At 39.6% G+C, this 19,061-nt stretch overlaps 1 protein-coding gene across 1 annotated transcript in view; it reads right to left on the bottom strand.

Annotated features, from left to right (window-relative positions):
* Window positions 1-17,548, bottom strand: part of PREX2 (phosphatidylinositol-3,4,5-trisphosphate dependent Rac exchange factor 2) — a gene marked incomplete at its 5' end in the record, with an annotated part of 184,759 nt that extends 167,211 nt beyond the window's left edge. Inside the window, one exon of the mRNA XM_084282243.1 lies at window positions 17,408-17,548. Coding sequence (XP_084138369.1) covers window positions 17,408-17,548 — 141 coding nt within the window. The remainder of the gene's footprint in view (window positions 1-17,407) is intronic.
* Between the last annotated feature and the right edge of the window lie 1,513 nt (window positions 17,549-19,061).

Raw genomic sequence — 19,061 nt, 5'->3', positions numbered from 1 at the left:
GGCTGCTGAAGTAACACCAATGAAGAAAAATGGATCATATAAAGGAAAAAATTATTGGTCAGAATTAGGAGGGGTATTTAACTTAGTATAGTAACTGTATGAAAAAAGAGACAAAGTCTCTGAAGTGCTCAAAAAGCATCGCAAGGTGCTCTGACTTTGTCTTTGAGGCAATTTGTCGTCCCCCATTAGCCACCTAGGTAAACAGCTCCTAAAGAGGCCCCTCTAGTAGATGTCTCAGGGTAAAACAGATCTGTTCATATATATTCATATCTGCATATACACAGACTACACAACTATAATTCTCTTGTTATTCTGATCTAGCGTTGCCTTGTCAACCTCTGTCTAAAAAGAACCTGGAGATAAAACTGATATTAAACAGGTTGGGATCAGCAGCCTGTTACCCTTCCCCAACCCAAAATCTAAGGTAACTATTTTCCTGTGATTTCCAGTCAATGGGACATTCTTAAGTATGAGCGTACAAATTCAGAAGTTTATTGTGCAGAAGTTTGCTTACAGAAAATTAGGAGCAATCTAAACTTATCTTCAGCCTTGCAGAATCAGAGTACTGATCACTGAGGCCATTATTTCTCATTAAGGGAAAAACTGGACACAGACTTTTTAATTAAAAAAACCTGAGCCTCTGTGGGGTAAGAGCAGCAGTATCTATTTCCCTGAGGCCAGATGATGAAGTACTGAACAGTAGTTATTAAAATAGCATAAAAATAATTAAAAAAAAAAAAAAAAAGAAAGAAAGAAAATTATCTAGTGTAATTACACAAAAAACTTCAGATGAAATATTCTGAAAATGTCCTGTCCCCATGTGAGTAGCACGAGTGCTGTCAGATGAACCACTTTCATTTTCCACCAGGAGCATTGGGGACCTGAAGAGAATCTGAAAATTAACCAGCAAGCTGGTTCCTTGGGTCTTTGCCTTAGCCTAAGCATAGCCCCAGGCTATGCAATACTTCATGTTAATTATCCATTTTTACTATGATATTAATCATCATCTAAAAAATAGCAGATTCACACGGGCTACTAATTTCTCTGTACCTGGACGCAGCCCATGCAAGCTCTGACAGGCACAGCAGTCACTTACAGCAGGTCAGAGGAATACAAACCAGCAGCATTATAAAATAATATACAACTTGAAGGGATAAAATGGAAGACTTAAAATTTGATTTAGTGGTACGTTTCTGTAACAATTAAAATGTGATAAACTATATCTGTATGTGAGTTCTGATCATGAATCATCATAGCTTTCCAACCCACGTAATATTTTGGGATAAAAAGAGGGTTATTGAAATTAAATTTGTTTTCCTGTGCAATACAAACAGGTGTGCCTATCCAGATATTTCTCTAATACCGAAAAAGCAAGATTGTTGATTCTATATGCACTCTATTTTTTCACTCTTACGCTCTGTAAATAAAAATATGCTCTTATTTGAGATCATCATCACTTTAAATCAGCAGTACTGTAAGGGGAAGCCAGGATCAACACATCTTTTGGTAAGAACCTGAAATATTCTGATCTTTAGGAGAGCAGTACAAGATACATAGGAAGACTTAAACATACTAAATACAACTGAAAGGACTTTTGCCCTCAAGATGTAGAAGCAACAGCACCAACAAAGCTGCTTCTGAGCTATTAAAAAAAAAAAAAAAAAAAAAAAAACCTAGATCCCGATACATGAGAAGATGGATTTCTGGCACTGTCCCATCACCTGCATGCATGTTTGCTTCCTGCTTCCCATTTTTCCATTCTTTCACATTTCTATTTTTTCCTAGGCAGAGAAAATTGGAATGAGCTCCACACTAGGGAAGGCCTTAGCCCCAAATAAAAATCTCCACTTGAGAAATTCCCTGCTAAGAATTTAATACCTGAAGTTTGGTCAAGTCATGTTAGACATCTCTGTGAAAGTTCAAGAAGTCCCCTAAAATCTTGGGTTTTGTTGTACTAGCAGAGGTATTTTACTGATGAAAAATATTGTAGGATTGTCTCTGCAACAGTTATACTTCATTTTCTCTCAAAACTGTAGAAGTGAATTATGTTTAAAATTTGGTTGCCTGTGGCAAGTTTGCCATGCATTTACATTTTTCATTAACCAGAAAAAAAAAATCCCAATTTTTTTTCACTCTGAGAGACTTCATATTGCAATAGGAACACTTGATACGCAAATACTTGCTCCTCATCCATACTGCTGCCCTATTGCCACTGAGCGGTGCACCTCTCGGTTAAGTCTATCAAAACCAATATTGTCTCCTCCAAAAGATAAATAGGTGAACAAAACTTGATGCACCTATCTCTAAAGTCCAGTTAAGAACAGCACCATCTTCTGCAAGAGAAAAATAACAAAATTTGAATAGACGGAAGAATAAAGGGTCAAGTGCAGTGATACACTGGTAAATTCCTTTTGGAAGTCCATGGAGTAACTACAACGAACGCTTCATTCCATTACTACTAGCCAGCACACAAGAAAAGTTTACTGTGTAAAATTAAAAGGTTTAATATTAAATGGATGAGTCGGAGGCTGAGCACTGTATTAGCCCAGAGCTATTTGGTGGCTGCAAAGAAAGAGGAAGCAGAATGGAATAACCATTATGGCCTTTATTGGACATTAAGACAAATGTGCAATACTGTATACAAAGAACGGTCTAGATGCAAAATAACATTTTCCCCAAATCCTCTTTTACACCCAACAATTCTTGCAGTCAAAAATCAAATTATACTTGACAAGTAGGTATGGCCATTTTTTTTCAGTACAAAGATGCATAACATGAAAACGCATAGTATTAGCAGTGGCTGTCATTTTATTTTTTTATACTGTAATACCTTTTTGTCCAAGTCTAGATATTCATTTTTTTATTAGTAAAAGTTACAAGTGCAAAAATTCCTTGTTTTCAGCACTCGAGGTTGCTGTAATACAAATGAAAACTAATTAATCCAGTATATTTCCAGGACTCATTTTTCACAAGATGCACAAATTAACCTAATTTTTCATGATACAGCAGTTGCCAGAAGAAACAACGTTAGCTCACGCATCCTGTACAATAACCTACATAAAGTCAGCTTAAATGTCAGGGGCAGGAAAAGAGTATTTTATGTAACACCGCCGTTGATAGCTGTTGTAAAGTGGCATTTGTATATAAAATGGGTTTGACAAAGAGCTGGAGAAGCTTCAGAAGATAAAGGATGTTTCCTTTTCAATGATACACCTGAAAATTTTGACTCAGACCCAAGGAAGTGTCTGAAGGGATTCTACTAATGAAAACACATCTTAGTGAAGAAGTGTCCTACAAATGAATTTGGACAACCTATATTTCACTGGATTGTACATATCCTAATTTGACAACTGCATTACAAAATCTAAGTTAAGAATTTGCAAAGATTGAGCACTAACTAGTCAACTTATTGACATAAAAATTGATATTGTAGCAGGTAATAAACTACTATGAAATAGAATTGTACTTTTAAATGTTTTTTTTAACTTAGAAAGGTTTCTTCACTTGGTCTATTGAACAAAATGATAAATTGTACTGTTATTACAACTCCTGTCAAACTTTTCTTTCATGTATTCCAACTTGAAAGAAAAACCTTTAATCATGGTTGAAGGTCATTTATACAAACTTACAATAGTGTTTCATAATATTCATATAGGAAATTTAAGGATAAAAAATCCCTTATAAACTCATCAGGCTGAATCTTGACTTCAAGGGCTTTTGCACTTGCTCTTTGGTAATCAGATCATTTGTCTTTCACTACCTATGGAAAAACACAGCAGTATCAGTGCTTCATCCTCACTTTCACACAAAACTGTCTTTGTCGTATTTGCCATGTCACTGCTTCACTAGCTTTCCGATTTTTGTCCTGGGATAGCACACCAAAAACAAGGCTTTTTTTTTTTTTCCAGTTCAAATTCTTCTTACTATTCTGAAAAGATTCCAAGCTTCCTATATTCATATTCTCCCCCTGCTTCCCTTTTGAGGATGTCAGTCACGCTCATAGTAGTCACACAAGCATGAAGATTATTGAATGTAACTATTTCATCAACTATGCAAAAGCATTTTAACCACAGCATAATCTATTTGAGCATTCATAAAAAGGGAACTTTAAGCTTTCCCTTCTGAAATTTACTATTTTGAATTGCAAATAAATGATGAAATGTAAACAGGGTGGGTAGAATGGGCAATAAATTGCTTGTAAAACATTTAAGAAAGTGAATCACTGCTTTTTGACAGAGACCACAGCAACTTCATACACTAACAAAAAAAAAAAAAAAGTTTTTTTTGCATTCATCCTCAGAATGAAGAAAGCTTTACCTTCCTCAGGACTGAAGAACTCTTCAATATCTGCACAGCCACAAAACAGGAAACTTTCCTTCCCTTTGTTTCTGTCCGGTCTGACTATTGTAACAGTTCGGAATAACTAAACATGGGAAAAAGTCCCTTTATTTCCTGTGAGGGCAACCTCACAGCATATGGGAAGAAATTAACACACTCATACAGAATATAACTGCCAACTTCCAGGCATTATTCTTAATAAACAGGATCTCACGCAGTGTCAAAGAGATAAATGAATGAGGAATAACCTTAAAGTAAACAAAAAATAAATTTATCCCTATCAGGACTTTACTATCCTTCTTCTGCCCACATAAAGAATGTTTCTAGGTGTATTGCAGTGCATTTAAATGTGGCAATCACATCCATTCTGTAATTTCCATTCGTTAGTATTATTTTTAGTGGTAGTTACCTGTTGTTTTGTACAACTGAACTATAAAATCAACATCTTATTAGAAGAAGAATCATTCTACTTAGAGAAAAGGGCAGATATAACCTTTCTACAGATACTTCTAGGAACTATTTGCAGCACTGTTAAGAAATAAATGAATTGTAACTTTCAAACTGTTAAAGCAGTCACACCATCTTGAAAACACCTTTTACTTGTCAACTTGAGATTATCTAAAGACAGCTCACACTTTTCCCCCCTTTAATTACAAAATGCTCAATTATCTCTTGATAATTATTGAAACTCCACACTGCAACATAAAATAAATGAAAATAAACACACTAGAAACAAATGCAGAGATGATATTTTCACACCTCAGGCTGACAGTGTATGAAGATGTCCAAGCAACTGCATTTCTGCAGTACTGCTAGCCACACTCACCTTAACCAACCAGCAACACAGGTAATTCATGGAACCTTGAGTAGCACCTATTTTAACACTGCAAAAGACAGCCACATCTGTTCTACTAACACAAATACTATGTTAGGAGGAAATGTCATCTCATACTTGATTTGTTTCAAAGGTGATTTTCTTTTTTTTTTTTTTTCTCCTCATTTTTATTACTGTCACTGGCTGCCTCTGTGCTTCACTGAGGCCTCCTACACCATCTTTTCCCCATATACAGTTTCACACTGCAAATCAGAATGGTGAGGAAGAGTAAACAGCCACTAAAACTCATACCTCAAGCACCATTCCCAATCTCTAAAAATACTGCTTTTGGTACTTTAACATAAATAAAGACAGGAAAGTAGGGGCCTAAGTAAGGTGCTAACTACACTTTGACAAAAAAAAAAGAAAAAAAAAGAAAAAAAAAAGGTTATTAGAATTCTTCAACATGTTTCAGTACATGACAAATCATAATTCAGTACCTTGATCATCTATTACACACATTTGGTTATTTTATTCTTACCCTTTCAAAACTGTTGCCAAAAGATTAAGAACAAAACCAGGGTGAAGATCAATGATACCGACACCAAAGAAATTCATCCCAAAGGATTCTGATAAACGATCAAAAGTATAAGAGGATTTATTACACTTGGATTTTCAACAAGATAAATACTGACACAAGTACTTAGTGAATTTTTCAGGCAGGACAATTCTGTCAAAAAAAAAAAAAAAGAGTGTACAAACAAACCAACAAAAAAGTAGCCAAACTCAGAGATTATGTCATTTGCATCCAGGTCTTCCATACACAATCTGCAGTACCGACAGCCCCCAACCTCTGATGCCTGAAGATGGGAAGAATACGCCCTCCTTAAATAATACTACCAACCACCATTACAAAAAAAATGTTACTGTGATAGACCTACTATGAAATGCACCACATTAATTCACAGATTCCTTCCAACATCTCTCATTTTAGGGCTTTACACTACATGAACACTACAAGTTCAAATGAACACTACAAGTTCATTTTTAAGTGGTAGTGTATAAGCTTTCAAGAATAAAAAATGACAGACACTGAAGCGGAAGGAAGTAGCTATGATTGTAAGTTTAGGTTGGCCATTTTTACAAAGGTATTTTATGAAACAGGATGTATTCACTGTCTTCCCACTTTATATGGCTTCTGCCAATATATCTCTCCCACAGACAATAAGAATAAACAGGCACTAATCAGAGAGGACCATTTTACAAGACACTACTAAAGTGACAAAGACCAACTCTACAGGTATGTGCCACTATTTCCCTACCCTCTACCATGTAAAGTTTTGGCATCTTTGTAATGAAAGCACCGCTTGTACACTACAGAGCTTCAGTTGCTTTCTCATCTGTTTAAGTCTCAAATGCCTCTGTGACTTTTAAAACAAAGTCCCCTGACCACACTCATGCTATAGAACCCAAGGATGTCTCAAAGCATCACATCACATACTATTTCTTCTAGGCATCTGGATACACCATATGCTTAAATTCCTTGGGTAAGGTAACTTAGCACATACTAAGCAATAAAATGAAGTGATTTTCCAGTCTTGTTACACAAATTTATAGCATCCCAGAGATCAATCACTTGGTTATACAGTATATCGTTTCAGCTTTATAGCTTTGGGCTTTTAGTGCCCAAGTCTTTCCAAAATGTCACAGTAGGGATTATGAAGTAAAAGCATGGCCAATTAAGTTTACAGAAGAACCTGAGAACATCCTGGAAGTGTATTATAGGACAAAGAAGAGACGTCGTGTTTTCTATTCTCCCATTTTGCATCCAGTACTTTACAGTTTATTTAAATAATGTAAAATAGGAAGTTCCTGATTCCCATGGTACCTTTTTTGAAGAACATACAAACTAATTAATTATTTCAGGGGTTGCATCACATTTTCTCAATCTGTAATTTTTAGCTTGTAACGGCATAAAAACAGCCTTGTTTTGGATACACATTCATCATATTTTAAACTGCCATGATTTGGGGTGAGGAGTAATGAGGACACACATACAGCCATCTTGTCCACTTCACCAGGTTGGGCTCATTAGAAGATACTTGAAAACAGATGCTTGGCTTCCACACTCACCCTTCGCTGCTTATCAGCAAAGTTTTCATGAACAAGCCCCAAGATACAGGTCACTGAAGGCTTTCAGAAAGCACAACTTCATTAAGTTAGTACAGCGAAGAATTAGGCTTTTCAAAGAACTAGACATTTACATTTCCAACAAGTATAACAATTGTAAACACAATTCTAGCCCAACTGAGAGAACTCTCTTAAACTTTAAACTTTTTGACCTACAGTTCTTGAAATTATGCCTCAGCCATTTCAGCTGTGGACTTGGAGGTCACAGCCACATGTACATTCCAAGTGTCACCTTCAGAGCTGTTTCTCAGACTGTGGAGTGTATGACACTAGTCACTGCCCATCAGCCAGCTACACCTGCCCAACCCTTAGGCTCTGAATAGCTGCTACCCAGTTATATCTTCTTGACTGCTTTTTGCAATGCAAATAAAATATATCCTTAGTATCTATCAAAAGGCTGAAGGCCTAAGTGCAGAAAGTTTCCAATGGTCCAGCTCACACCTAACCAGTTACAACATGGATTAACTGCATAAACCCAATGTGTAATTCTTCCTGCCCTAGATGTTCTCCATGTTTGCAGCCTATTTCTCCTTTCCTATTCAGCCTGCCAACTGATGGCTCTTGCCCAATCCACACTACTTATATTGATTTATATCCCTGATGGAGCTCTTAATATTCCATATTTAAATATACAGAAGACACCAAATTCACTCCTAGCAACTCAGCTGCCCAGTACATTACCACATTTCTGTTGAGGTCACCTAGAACACATTAATTACGTGGCTACCTGGGAGGGCAATGAGTTATTTTCCAACACTTGTCTAAGAGCAATCTCACTCCACCAATGCTCCTCCATCATATGCTCCTCATATCCTGTTTGATTTAGGCATAAGGATGCTGGGACTGTTGAATCAACTTGCAGGAACATATCCATCCCTCTCTCTAGGAAGTATTCCATTTCAACAGCCTGAGAAACTACCAGTATATTTCATAGGGAAAATATATAAAAACTGTATTTAATGTAAATTCACTTGTCAGTTGATACTGGTCTCTTTCTCTAGCTGTTATAATAGACAAAACTTGATCGCAAATGTATCAATACATATAATGAATTTAAACTTCAGATGCAAATTGCAGCAGCTACAACCAAATTTCATTTTAAATTGAGAATTCATATAAAACTTCCCTAGGTCAAGGGGTGGATTATTTGCTCTGCTGCATCCAGAAAGATATAAGATACTATCAGTTTGTCAGGGGGGCTGAATCACAGGCATGGAAAAGCCACCTTACTGCATCTTATTACTGTTCTGTCCACTACTGCTTCTTCTACCCATTCTGCCACACTACACTCATGTTCTTCAGACTTAAAAACCACAGAAAGCTCATGATGCATGCCAGATGACTTGGCAGCCAGGCTGCCAAAAGCACAAGGGAGAATCAGGAGGTCTCACAGGATCTAGAATTATTTATTGAGAAAATAAGCATCAACCCCTAATACCTCAGTTCTGCCCCTCCAAGAGGGTAACTTGAGCTGTGAACAGTCTATGAGAGAATTACAGGAGCAGTAAAGCTTGCACAAAATGAAGCTGAATTTGTGGAGTTAGCCTTGCAGTTTCTCAGACATTTTAAGCAGACATCCACTCGTCTACCATCAATTATATATAAAGGGAAAGGACTGTTTTGAAGTCAAAGTACTGAAATGGGAATCAAGACATCAGATTATATTTCTGGCTCTGCCACAAACTTCCTCTGGGACCCAAAATCAAGTCCTGTCTCGAAGTTTCCCATTTGTAGTACTACTCAGATTTGATTTATTAATGACAGTAATGCACTGAGAGATCTCCGAACAGAAAATATTACAGAAGTGCCAGGTTATCTGTCCCCTGAACATAGATAATTTTCCCACTGTATTATATATGTATCTGAGTTTTCTCTTTGATTTTGAGTATTTGCTGAACAGTGTACCCTGGCCATTTGCACTGCAATTTCAGACAGTGGAAACAAAGTAGAGGTGCCAACCAGAGAAATATTTTCTTCCCTGAAGAGCTGCAACTTCAGGACACCGTCTTTTTCCCTGTCACACCAATAAAATCCAAAATTAAGGATTCATGTAGAGTTGGAAGGGATCTCCAAAGGTCACATAGCCCAACCACTTATCAAAGCAGTGTCAGCTAGGACAGGTTGCTCAGTCTTGCCCAGCTGAGCTTTGAAAAAAATATAGATATTCCGCAGGCTATGGGCAACCTGTTCCTCTGTTTTACTATCCTCACATTAAAATATATTTTTCTCCACACATCGGGTATGAATTTCCCATTTTCCACTGTCTCTTCTTTGTCCACTGTGCACCCCAAGAGGCGTTTGGCTCCACATCCTCCCATCAGGGAGCTGCAGACAGCAATAAAAATTCCTAAAAATTCCTTCTATTCCTAAAGTAGAAGAAACCTTATTCTCTCAGCCTCCCTTTGCAGGTAGTATGCCTCAGGCTCCTCTCCACCTTGCTGGCCTTCCACAGAACTTGCTCCAGTAGATACATTTCTTTCTGGAACTAGGGAGACCAAAACTGGACTCACCAAGTTCTCACAACTGCAGAATACAGGAGAAAGAATCACTTCACCTGACCTGATGGCAACAACCTTGCAGCAACAACCCAGGATGCTGACTGATCTGTGCACTATGAGGGTGTATTCATGCTCAAGTTCCTCTGCACAAGCACTCCTTGAGCCCCTTTAATGCTGCTTCCCAGCCCCCAGACTATACTGGTTGGCGGGGTTATTCCACTCCAGGTGTAGGAGCTCTATGTTTGCTTTCACTGAACTTCTTGAAGTTCCTACCATTGCATTACTCTAACCTGCTGAGGTCCCTCTGACTGCTGAAAGTGTGCCTTCCCATCCCACCAACCAGGACATTACTGAAGATGAGATTTGATGATGAAAGAAAGGCCTCACAATAACATCGGCCAGCTCCCCCAGATGCATCCTGTCTGGTCTCCAAATTCTGTATAACCATTTTCCTCAAGTACTTCATAACTGTGCTTTCTTCTACTGAAGGCAATGGCACATTCCCACAAAATCTGGAAGTGGTCTTCAAGATGATTATAGGAAACCATTATCAGTGAAAACTCCAGGAGGAAGACCACAGAGAACCTCAGCCTACTCTGGATCCGCTTTTCACAAAGTCCTCTTCCCACTGAGCAGTGGGCACACATTTTCCTTAGCCTTCCTTTTCCTACCAACATAAAGTCCTTTCTGCTGCCCTTCACACTTCTAATTTCAGTGCCAACTGAGCTCAGCCTTTGCTGTCTCCATTCTTACATGGCTTCATATTTCTCCTGAACAGCCTGTCCCTGAGCACTCTCTTGGGTCTCACACCAATGCATGCCATCTATTGACCAAAGACAGTGATGACCCTGCTCGGTACAAAAGAGAAAACTGGACAAATATTAATGCAGTTTAGAATTAAAGTAAAGCCAGAAAAATAGTTAAACAAAAATACTGAAAAAGAATATCCATGAGTACATATGTATGCAAATGTATTTAATATACTTAAATAAAAAGGTAGAGCTTAGATTATTCTAATTATTAATTAAAATGATTATCTTACTCAACTTTATACTTCATTCATGGGTAGCCCAATTCCTTTCCAAACAGGGACATACACTTAACATACAGACATATATATGGTTAATAGCCTTTCACAGACTGGCAAGCTGCCCCCACCTGTATCTTAGGTCAACTATAGCCAGTTTGGATTTGTTTATTTTGGCCAAAATACAGTTCCTTTTGGTTTCCAATGTGAAGAACTTCTCAGTTCCTCCTATAGTGTAATACTGTTACTAACTTGGAATTCCTCTGCTTTGACAAAATTGTTCTTCATGCTAATCCTACCAAAAAATACTAACCCTGGAATGCATAGTTTCAAAGCACTTGCTGTTTCAAAATGGTGACAAAAATTGCTTCTGAAGAGGTTTGAAAAATATGTCTCCATAAATATTCGAAATCACTCCAAACAGGATACCATTCAACAGGATGAGGCAGCATATAGTAACTTAGTCTGGATGTATCAATTGATGGTCCCTCCAAACAGTCTCTTCTAAGTTAGTAGCTCACATTACAATCTTGTGCAACCAGGAGAGTCAGGACTGAGATATAACACAGAGCAAAGGAATAAAGGGAACACTACAAATACAATATTTATAAATACAGATGTGTAAATATAAATATTTATTGTGTAAATATTGTCCTCTTCAGCATGCTACATCTTACAACAAGTCTTACAAAGAGAAGAGCTAATTAAATGCTATGAAACAAAGATTTCTCTTTTCTGTGTTTACATTTTGCACTGAACAGATTAAAAACAAATAAATAAATATAAACTTTTCCTTAAAAAGCAGCTTTTCAAAATACAGTCCAAGTACATCTGAGAGCAGTAAGGGGAAATTCATTGAAAAGTATGAAATATCCATCAATAGTGCTGTATAATTCCCTACACTTCCAAACAAGATAAAACACATGCTTGAAAATCTTTCTTAAAAATGTCTGGCTTTTGCCATTTTGCCTACGCAAGGTTCTATGCTCAGCTAGTAGAGACATAAATAATCTTTTCTTGCTCTCTTTTTCTCACTCTACAAAGCGAGCGTTTGATGTTGGGGATGGGGTTTACAAAGAAATAAACAGCTTTTAAGTAGTTACCCTTACTCTGATAAAGACCACAGGTGGTGCCATTGATATAGCCAACCAAGCCAAAAAAGAATAGAATACCATATTCTTTTTTTTTTTTTCTTGTAATGCTTAAGCAAGTTAAAAACAGCAGAAATTGGAAGTGAATGGAAAAGATATTGGCTTTCTATGGTAATTGTGTTTGCACTTCCTTTTGACTTTTTATGATGAAGTTGCCATAGAATGTTGCTTTTCTTTTCCTGAAGAGAAAGGAAATCACAGAAGCTTATCAAAAAATGCAGCCAGCTGAAACCCTTCCCTTCCATTCATTTAAATCCCTTTTACAAATGTAATTATGCAAACCATTAAGAAGTCGCTAATCATTACTGTAATTGAGATATATATAACATAAATAACCTGTATAATATATATTCATACACAATGACACATACACGTTGTTGTATCAGACTACAGCCATAAAAGTTCATTTAAAAACAGTTCTTCTGTGGAAGGCCCAACACCTAATTGGATCATCCAGCATAACCACTTGAGGAATTTCAATCTAGGACACAAATCATCTATTGCTGATCTGGAGTGGTAACACTGGATATGACTAAAGTTCACCTGGAGTCTCAATTAATCACTTGTCCAACTAATTAGTTTGCACAACCACCACAATGAGCCAGAAGAAAGGAAGGGTGCAGGGTGGCAGGGAAATACAGGACACGAGGAGTCACACAGCCACTGAGAAGGTTGGGCAATAAACCTTATAAACATTTATTTATGCCCATCGAAAAGCAAAGATTCTGCTTGCCTTAACAGAGCACACATTTACAGCAAACTGAGCCTTTTTTTTTTTTTTTTTTTTTAAACTTTAGTAAAGCAGAAGGGAGAAGAGAAGATGGTACAGTAGAATCTAATGGAACTGAACTTGGATTTGAGAGTTAACAGGCAGAAATGTATGTTTATTCACAGAAGAGACTCTATAAACCATACTATATTCTACATAATAAACTGGCTGTCTTTTCCTTCCAGCTGCCTCAGGATCTAACAATTCGCCCCGGCTTCGGCCATGGGGGTTTGGAAGGCTCAGGCGAGTGCTAACATCTGCTTCTATTCCCATCAACGTCAAATTTGTCAGAACACAGAACTGCAGCAGAAAAACAATCTCTGACAAATAAAAATAAACTCTACTTCCACAGCTATCCCCTGAAGTACCAAATGCAGCAGATCTATTACACGTCCAATTTCTATTCTAAAATAAAATTTCTTTCCTTAAGTGTATGTGTGTGTATATATATACATATATATATATATATATATATTTTATTTTATTTTTTTTTACCTACTATTGTATCTAGCCTGTATCACTGCAGCGTACCTGCTTCCTAAAGCTCTTTGTGGCTTCATTTGCCTTTTCTGGCCAAACATCAGCATGAAGCAAAAACATAACTAAGCTTTAAACCAAGTCAGAAAGTGACAAATTAAGCCAACCACTATCCTGAAACTCTTTTTACTATTAACTACTCCCAGTTTTACCAGTCTCTTTACTACTAGTACATTGAGAGTTCAGATGAGTACCCTGATTTATAAAGCAAATGAAACCTTGCAAGAACACATTAAGCTAATTAAAAAAGAAAGATTAAACATCCATTAAAAAGTCAAGTGCATTTCTCAGCATAAAATGCAGGACCAATGAGAATCTCGGAAAAGTTTACTTAGTTTTACCCTAACTAGTTAACCATGCTACTTCTAGAGAAAAACAGGAAATTTTCACCATGCTTACACAGAGCACATCAAATATATACACTTTTTCATTTCCTGGAAAGAATGAAATAAATAAGGTATATACTGATAAATCACAAAAGAAAAAAAATAAATAGCATCTTTACCATGAATACTCAATATAGTATTAATTACTCAGTTACACAGTTGGATAACACGTAATTATTTTAGAGAGAGCAAGTATTCACCAACTGTTGCCTTCACTTCCTTCCAGCAAGAACATTTTGGTGAAAAAAGATTCTCCTCTTACTCCTGCAAGTACAGCTTCTATTCCACTGGAAAACACAGCTTGCTTTCTTGTAAAATAACATGATCACCCGAGAAGTATGGCCCAGCAGCAGAAAAATCCCAACAGCTGATTTAGCCAGTAAAGAACCAACTTTGAAAAAGTAACCTCATGTTGTAGCTCACAGTGAACTCTATCTGTAGATATGATTTTTGGAAATATTTTAGTTCCTTAGGCAAGTTCTTCTATCAGTAGATTGAATTATTTTAAGAAACACTAAATGCCAACAAGAACAAAAACTCTAGTATTGAAATGAAGCTCCAAGTGTTGTAAGGAAAAATTCAAGCCTTTCTTCATAATTTCCTGTGCCTACTCCCTCTGACATTGCTGAGACTACTGGTGGGCTTATGTTTATCCACCTCATGTACGTTTATATACCTCACTGAGATTGGCACAGAATTGTTGTTGCTCTGTATTATTATATCTCAACATACTGTGCTACCATAGTTTATTACTGGAAGATTCAGGAGATCTGAAAGAGTAATACTAACACAACCAGACCTTTCCATGCAGATGTGATCTGTGATGATACCAGATTAAATACATTGTCTTTACACAGTGCAAAGGCAAGAAGAATAGGGGAATGAACTCATATGGGAACAACTACTCAGGTACATCTATTTAATCAAATAATGAACCTATTAAATCTGCTTTGCATTTAATAGCCTTGTAGAGCTCTGACAGAATACACAAACCAAGCTACTTCTCACTGCACTGATGATAATTGAAGAAAGAGGAGTCACAGAGGAGCAGGAGAACAAAAACACTTTAAATTACCAGTGAGAAATTTGTCCTTGGTGAGACGCACTTTAATTCCAACATAAAGTGAAGAACCTAAATAATTCTAACACGTAATAGGCATGGCTCCCATGCAGGGAAACCAGCAAAGCATTTCCCCACGTAGATACACACTGGCAAAGTCACATCCTCCTTATAATCTCATTCTCCAGCCAGCCATAGGCTGTAGCAGGTAAAATACCATTTCACCAACATGATCACATCAGCAACAGGGGTCTCCTCCTCCCACCACTCAGTTAAATCAGGCTTACACTTCACTTCCACACCTGTTTATGTTACATACTACCCATTGTGATAACTTAGTTTTGCCTCAGCCAAATGGCTAGGGGATGCTATCAATTCACTCCACAAGATGCACAAAGTACTCAAGAAAGAGAGTTAAGTATGATATGAACATTATACTTCCACACAAATCACACTTAGGTACCGTCCCTGTCCTACACAAGAATGAGTGATGGAAGAAACCTGAATTTTTGTCTCTTAATATTAACTGCTTCTACAGTGGGGCATGAGCACAAGATGAAAGGTTCAGTCCAAACTGGTGAAAAGTTAGCTCTTGTCCACATAAATGCTAGTGTACCCTTCCAAAGGAACCATACATCATAAAACATGGCATCCTGTAACTCCACAGAAGACATAAGCTCTAATCCTGAAACCACGGTTTCATTTATCTAAGTTAATACCCTGTTCCTATAAACTTCAGTGAAAACTGCATGTACTCCATGTAAACTGTTAAAAAGACTACAAATGGCTCCAGCTTTCCATTCATAAAGGAAACCCAGTTTCTACCAAAATGAGCTCCACTGACAGTGTCAATGAGACCTGGAAGCCAAACTCTTAACTTTCATTATAATTTCAGCATCTTAGGCTGTCTCTAATTTAACAAGGAATCCTGCAAAACAGGATAGGGTTTAGACAGAGAAAATCACTGCTGGGACCCCACACTGTTGCCCCATCCAGATATGCTCTAAGAGAAAAATTTGCAGTTCACTTTCATCCAAAACAAACTCAGACTTTGTGCCCTAAGACAACCTCATGCTGAGAAGATGCAGCCTCCAGATCAAGAAGTAGCCACAGGAACAAGCGCAATGCTGATATGTAATAAATGTGATTGGTCTCCATACTGGCGCTAGTCCAGAGCCATCCTCCTCATAAAATCCACCACCACAGCCACTCCCAACAGCAGTCCTAGCAGACAGGCCAAGGGAAAGCTCACAAGTTGTCTCCTCAAACCAAGGACAAGGCACAGTTAAAAAGCATGACGTTTCCCTGTGAACGGTTTAGATCTCTGAGCTATCACTTGAACATTGTTCACAGACATTAATGAATATGTAAAATTTGACCTAGAACCAGGCATTTAACTCCAGTGCTCCTCCCTTTCTCCATGTGATTTATTTAGATCATCTCAATCCTAATTCTGCAAGACTAATTACTGAATTCATTACTTGTATGCAACTTGAAGTCTGTACGGTCTGCTCTTCAGAAGGAGCACTAAGTGCTTGAACATCAGTACCCGTTATGTCTGAAACTGTGGGGCCCAAAATTAAAGACACTACAAATTCTTTAAACTTGTTAAAGAGACCTAAGAATCTGAAATACACCAAATTTGAGGCTTAAGATGAAATATTGAAGCATATTCCTTTTTTTTTTTTTTTACAGTAAGTAAAATGTGATTGTTAAATGGAAACAAAGTAAAAGGCACTCACACAACCACCTTCTCAAGTATACATCAAATATTTTTTAGAAACTGAAAACACATTGGACCATTTACCATTTTTCAAGGTTCTGCTGAGGATAAACATATGGAGAAAATAAGCTACTCTGTAGATCTTATTTCACTCCCGTGTCTGTGCTTTTATTCTCCCTGTCACAGCCAAGTTGAGAATTTCCTCTTTCATGATAATAAGCAGAAAGTTCACAGATCTCAAAGCAGCAAAGCAGGAAGTCTGCAGTTTGAAGGATTTCCCCTCTTCAATGGCACAGGGGAGGAGAGAAAAATACGTGGGGGTTCCTGTGAAAGATCCTCAGCAAAATCAAGCAGACGAGCTGGACGCGCTTATCTCATCGGGGTCCTAGAGCGATGCTACCGACACCTCGTGCAAACGAAGCACGGCACAGCTGTGCTTAATAAGAGCTGTTCCTCTGGCTTTACCAAAGAGAGCACCCTCCTGCCTTTTTTATCAGGGATTAGGGTGTTACCTGGCACGGGTAATCCCACCCACAGTGCCAGTCAGGTGTGGAAGGAGGCTCGCCCGCTGCAGCACAGCTCTGGCCGGGGTCAGCCTCCCCAGGCGACCCCAGCACCCACAGCTGAGCCCAGCCTCCCAGGTGGCCCCAACCTCCCCAGGTGGCCCCAGCCCCCCCAGATGACCCACACCAGCCCCCCTCAGCGCTCCTCCCCTTCGCCCCGCCGCCCTTCAGGGTCTGCCCCCCTCCCCAGCACCCCGAGGGGCCGCTGCCCCTCCTGCCCAGCCCCGCGGGGTGCCCCTCGCTGCAGCGCGACCCTTGGGGAGGGCTCCCCGGGCAGGGCGCCCCTTCCCCAGCCCCGCAGCCCGGCTCGCTGGGATGCCGTGCCGAGCCGTGCTGTGCCGAGCCGCTCACCGACACCAGGAACTCCAGCGTGCCCACATAGTCCCGCTCGGTCTTGAGCAGCTCGTTGAGGACGCAGACGCGGAGGCGAAGCTGCTTCTCCAAGTCCTTGCCGCTCTCCCCCTTGCCTTCCCCTCTGCTCTCCTCCGTCATGGTGCGCGGCGCGGCGGAGCGCTGCCCGCGGCCCCGCTGAGGCGTGAGCGGCCCGGCGCTGCGGACAAGGACAACAAAAGAGCCCGCTGGGTTACATAGCGGGCCCGGAGCCGCACGGGTGCCCTGCCGCCGAGCAGCCTCTGCCCCGGCTCACCCGGCTCCTGCCGAGGTCCGGAGGCGAGCGGCCCCCCCCTCCCTCCAGCGGGCTCCGCTTTCCCGTCAGGAAGGGGACGCGGCCCTGAGGAAGCGAGCGGTCACTGGTTCCCAGCTCGCCCTGTGAGCTGGGAGGTTGGAAAGCCGCCGCCGCAGCACAGACTTGGACATTAATCAAAAGCTTTGTATCCATGTGACTCCAACCCCTTCCCCCCCTTCGCTAAATCTCAGGAAAAAGGAAAGGAAACAACTTCAGGGAAGGTTGCGTGCCAGCAGCTGCCTGTTTCGCACACAAGCTGCGAGCTCCGGTTGGAGGCTAATTGGAGATCTCCAACAACACAGCGCAGGAATTATAAAAATGTCCCGGCAAGCTGGCCAGGGAATCAGCGGTTGGGTTGTTCTGTGCTGATCGCCAGCAAAAGAGCCAGTGCAGCTTCCCCTTGCACACCTTCCTGAGAGATATATGTTACACACACACCGATGTGCAACAGGGTATCACAAATACAGGCTGTGACACTCATCTGAACAAGGACCGAAGTAAGCACGTCCCTATGCTGAGCCCGTACTACCAGCATATTCTACAACAGGTTCAGAAAAGTTCCTCTGAGGTACATTTCATCGTAGTTTTCTTTATTGAAACACCGATCTATAAATCCCTGGGATATAAAGTTTCCCTGTCTGCATTGGAAGATGTGCACGTTAAAAGAGTAGAAGAAATGCAGTAACCTTTTCAATCAGTGAGAAGTATATAGCTACCTGATACAAGAGGAAATGCTTTCTTGAATACTGAAATATGTCAGGATGCTATCTTGTGAATTTTGAGAGCACTGATGAAAGCTGAAGGTTTCTCTGGCTAGCTCTTCGGTCTGTGACTGGAAAGAAAATGCAGGTGCTCAAGCTCAAGACTGATATCAAAGTAATCCTTCTAGACCTGTAACATCCTAAAGGGAAGAAATTACATAGAAACCCCACAATGTAAAACTCTTCTACTGCCACAGTGCAAGCTGAGGCAGCAGGAAGAGCTCTTACTGGGACAGAGTAGGGAACGGCATTCGTATTCTGATGATGAGAAATCCCCTAGCAGTCTGCCTCATGCTTCTGTTGGCAAATAGCAAACACAGTTTTCACAAGACGTTCCTCTGAGAGTTGAAATGAAAAAGCCTTTTTCTTTCAGTGTGTACAACTTCCCTACATTTTGTACCCCTTTCCAAACAGATACAGCACCCTCCCATGATACCTAGACAAGAAGCACTAGTTGCTGTGACTGCCACATGTACCCTACTCAACCATCATGTGCATGCAGACTAGCCTGCAAGCTTGCCTACTGAGAGCAGAGTGCAGCTCTTCCTTCAGTGGGACA

Source organism: Netta rufina (genome assembly GCF_964035555.1).
Source record: "Netta rufina genome assembly, chromosome: 2".
Classification (NCBI taxonomy): domain Eukaryota; kingdom Metazoa; phylum Chordata; class Aves; order Anseriformes; family Anatidae; genus Netta; species Netta rufina.
This window is presented reverse-complemented; position numbering and strand designations above follow the sequence as displayed.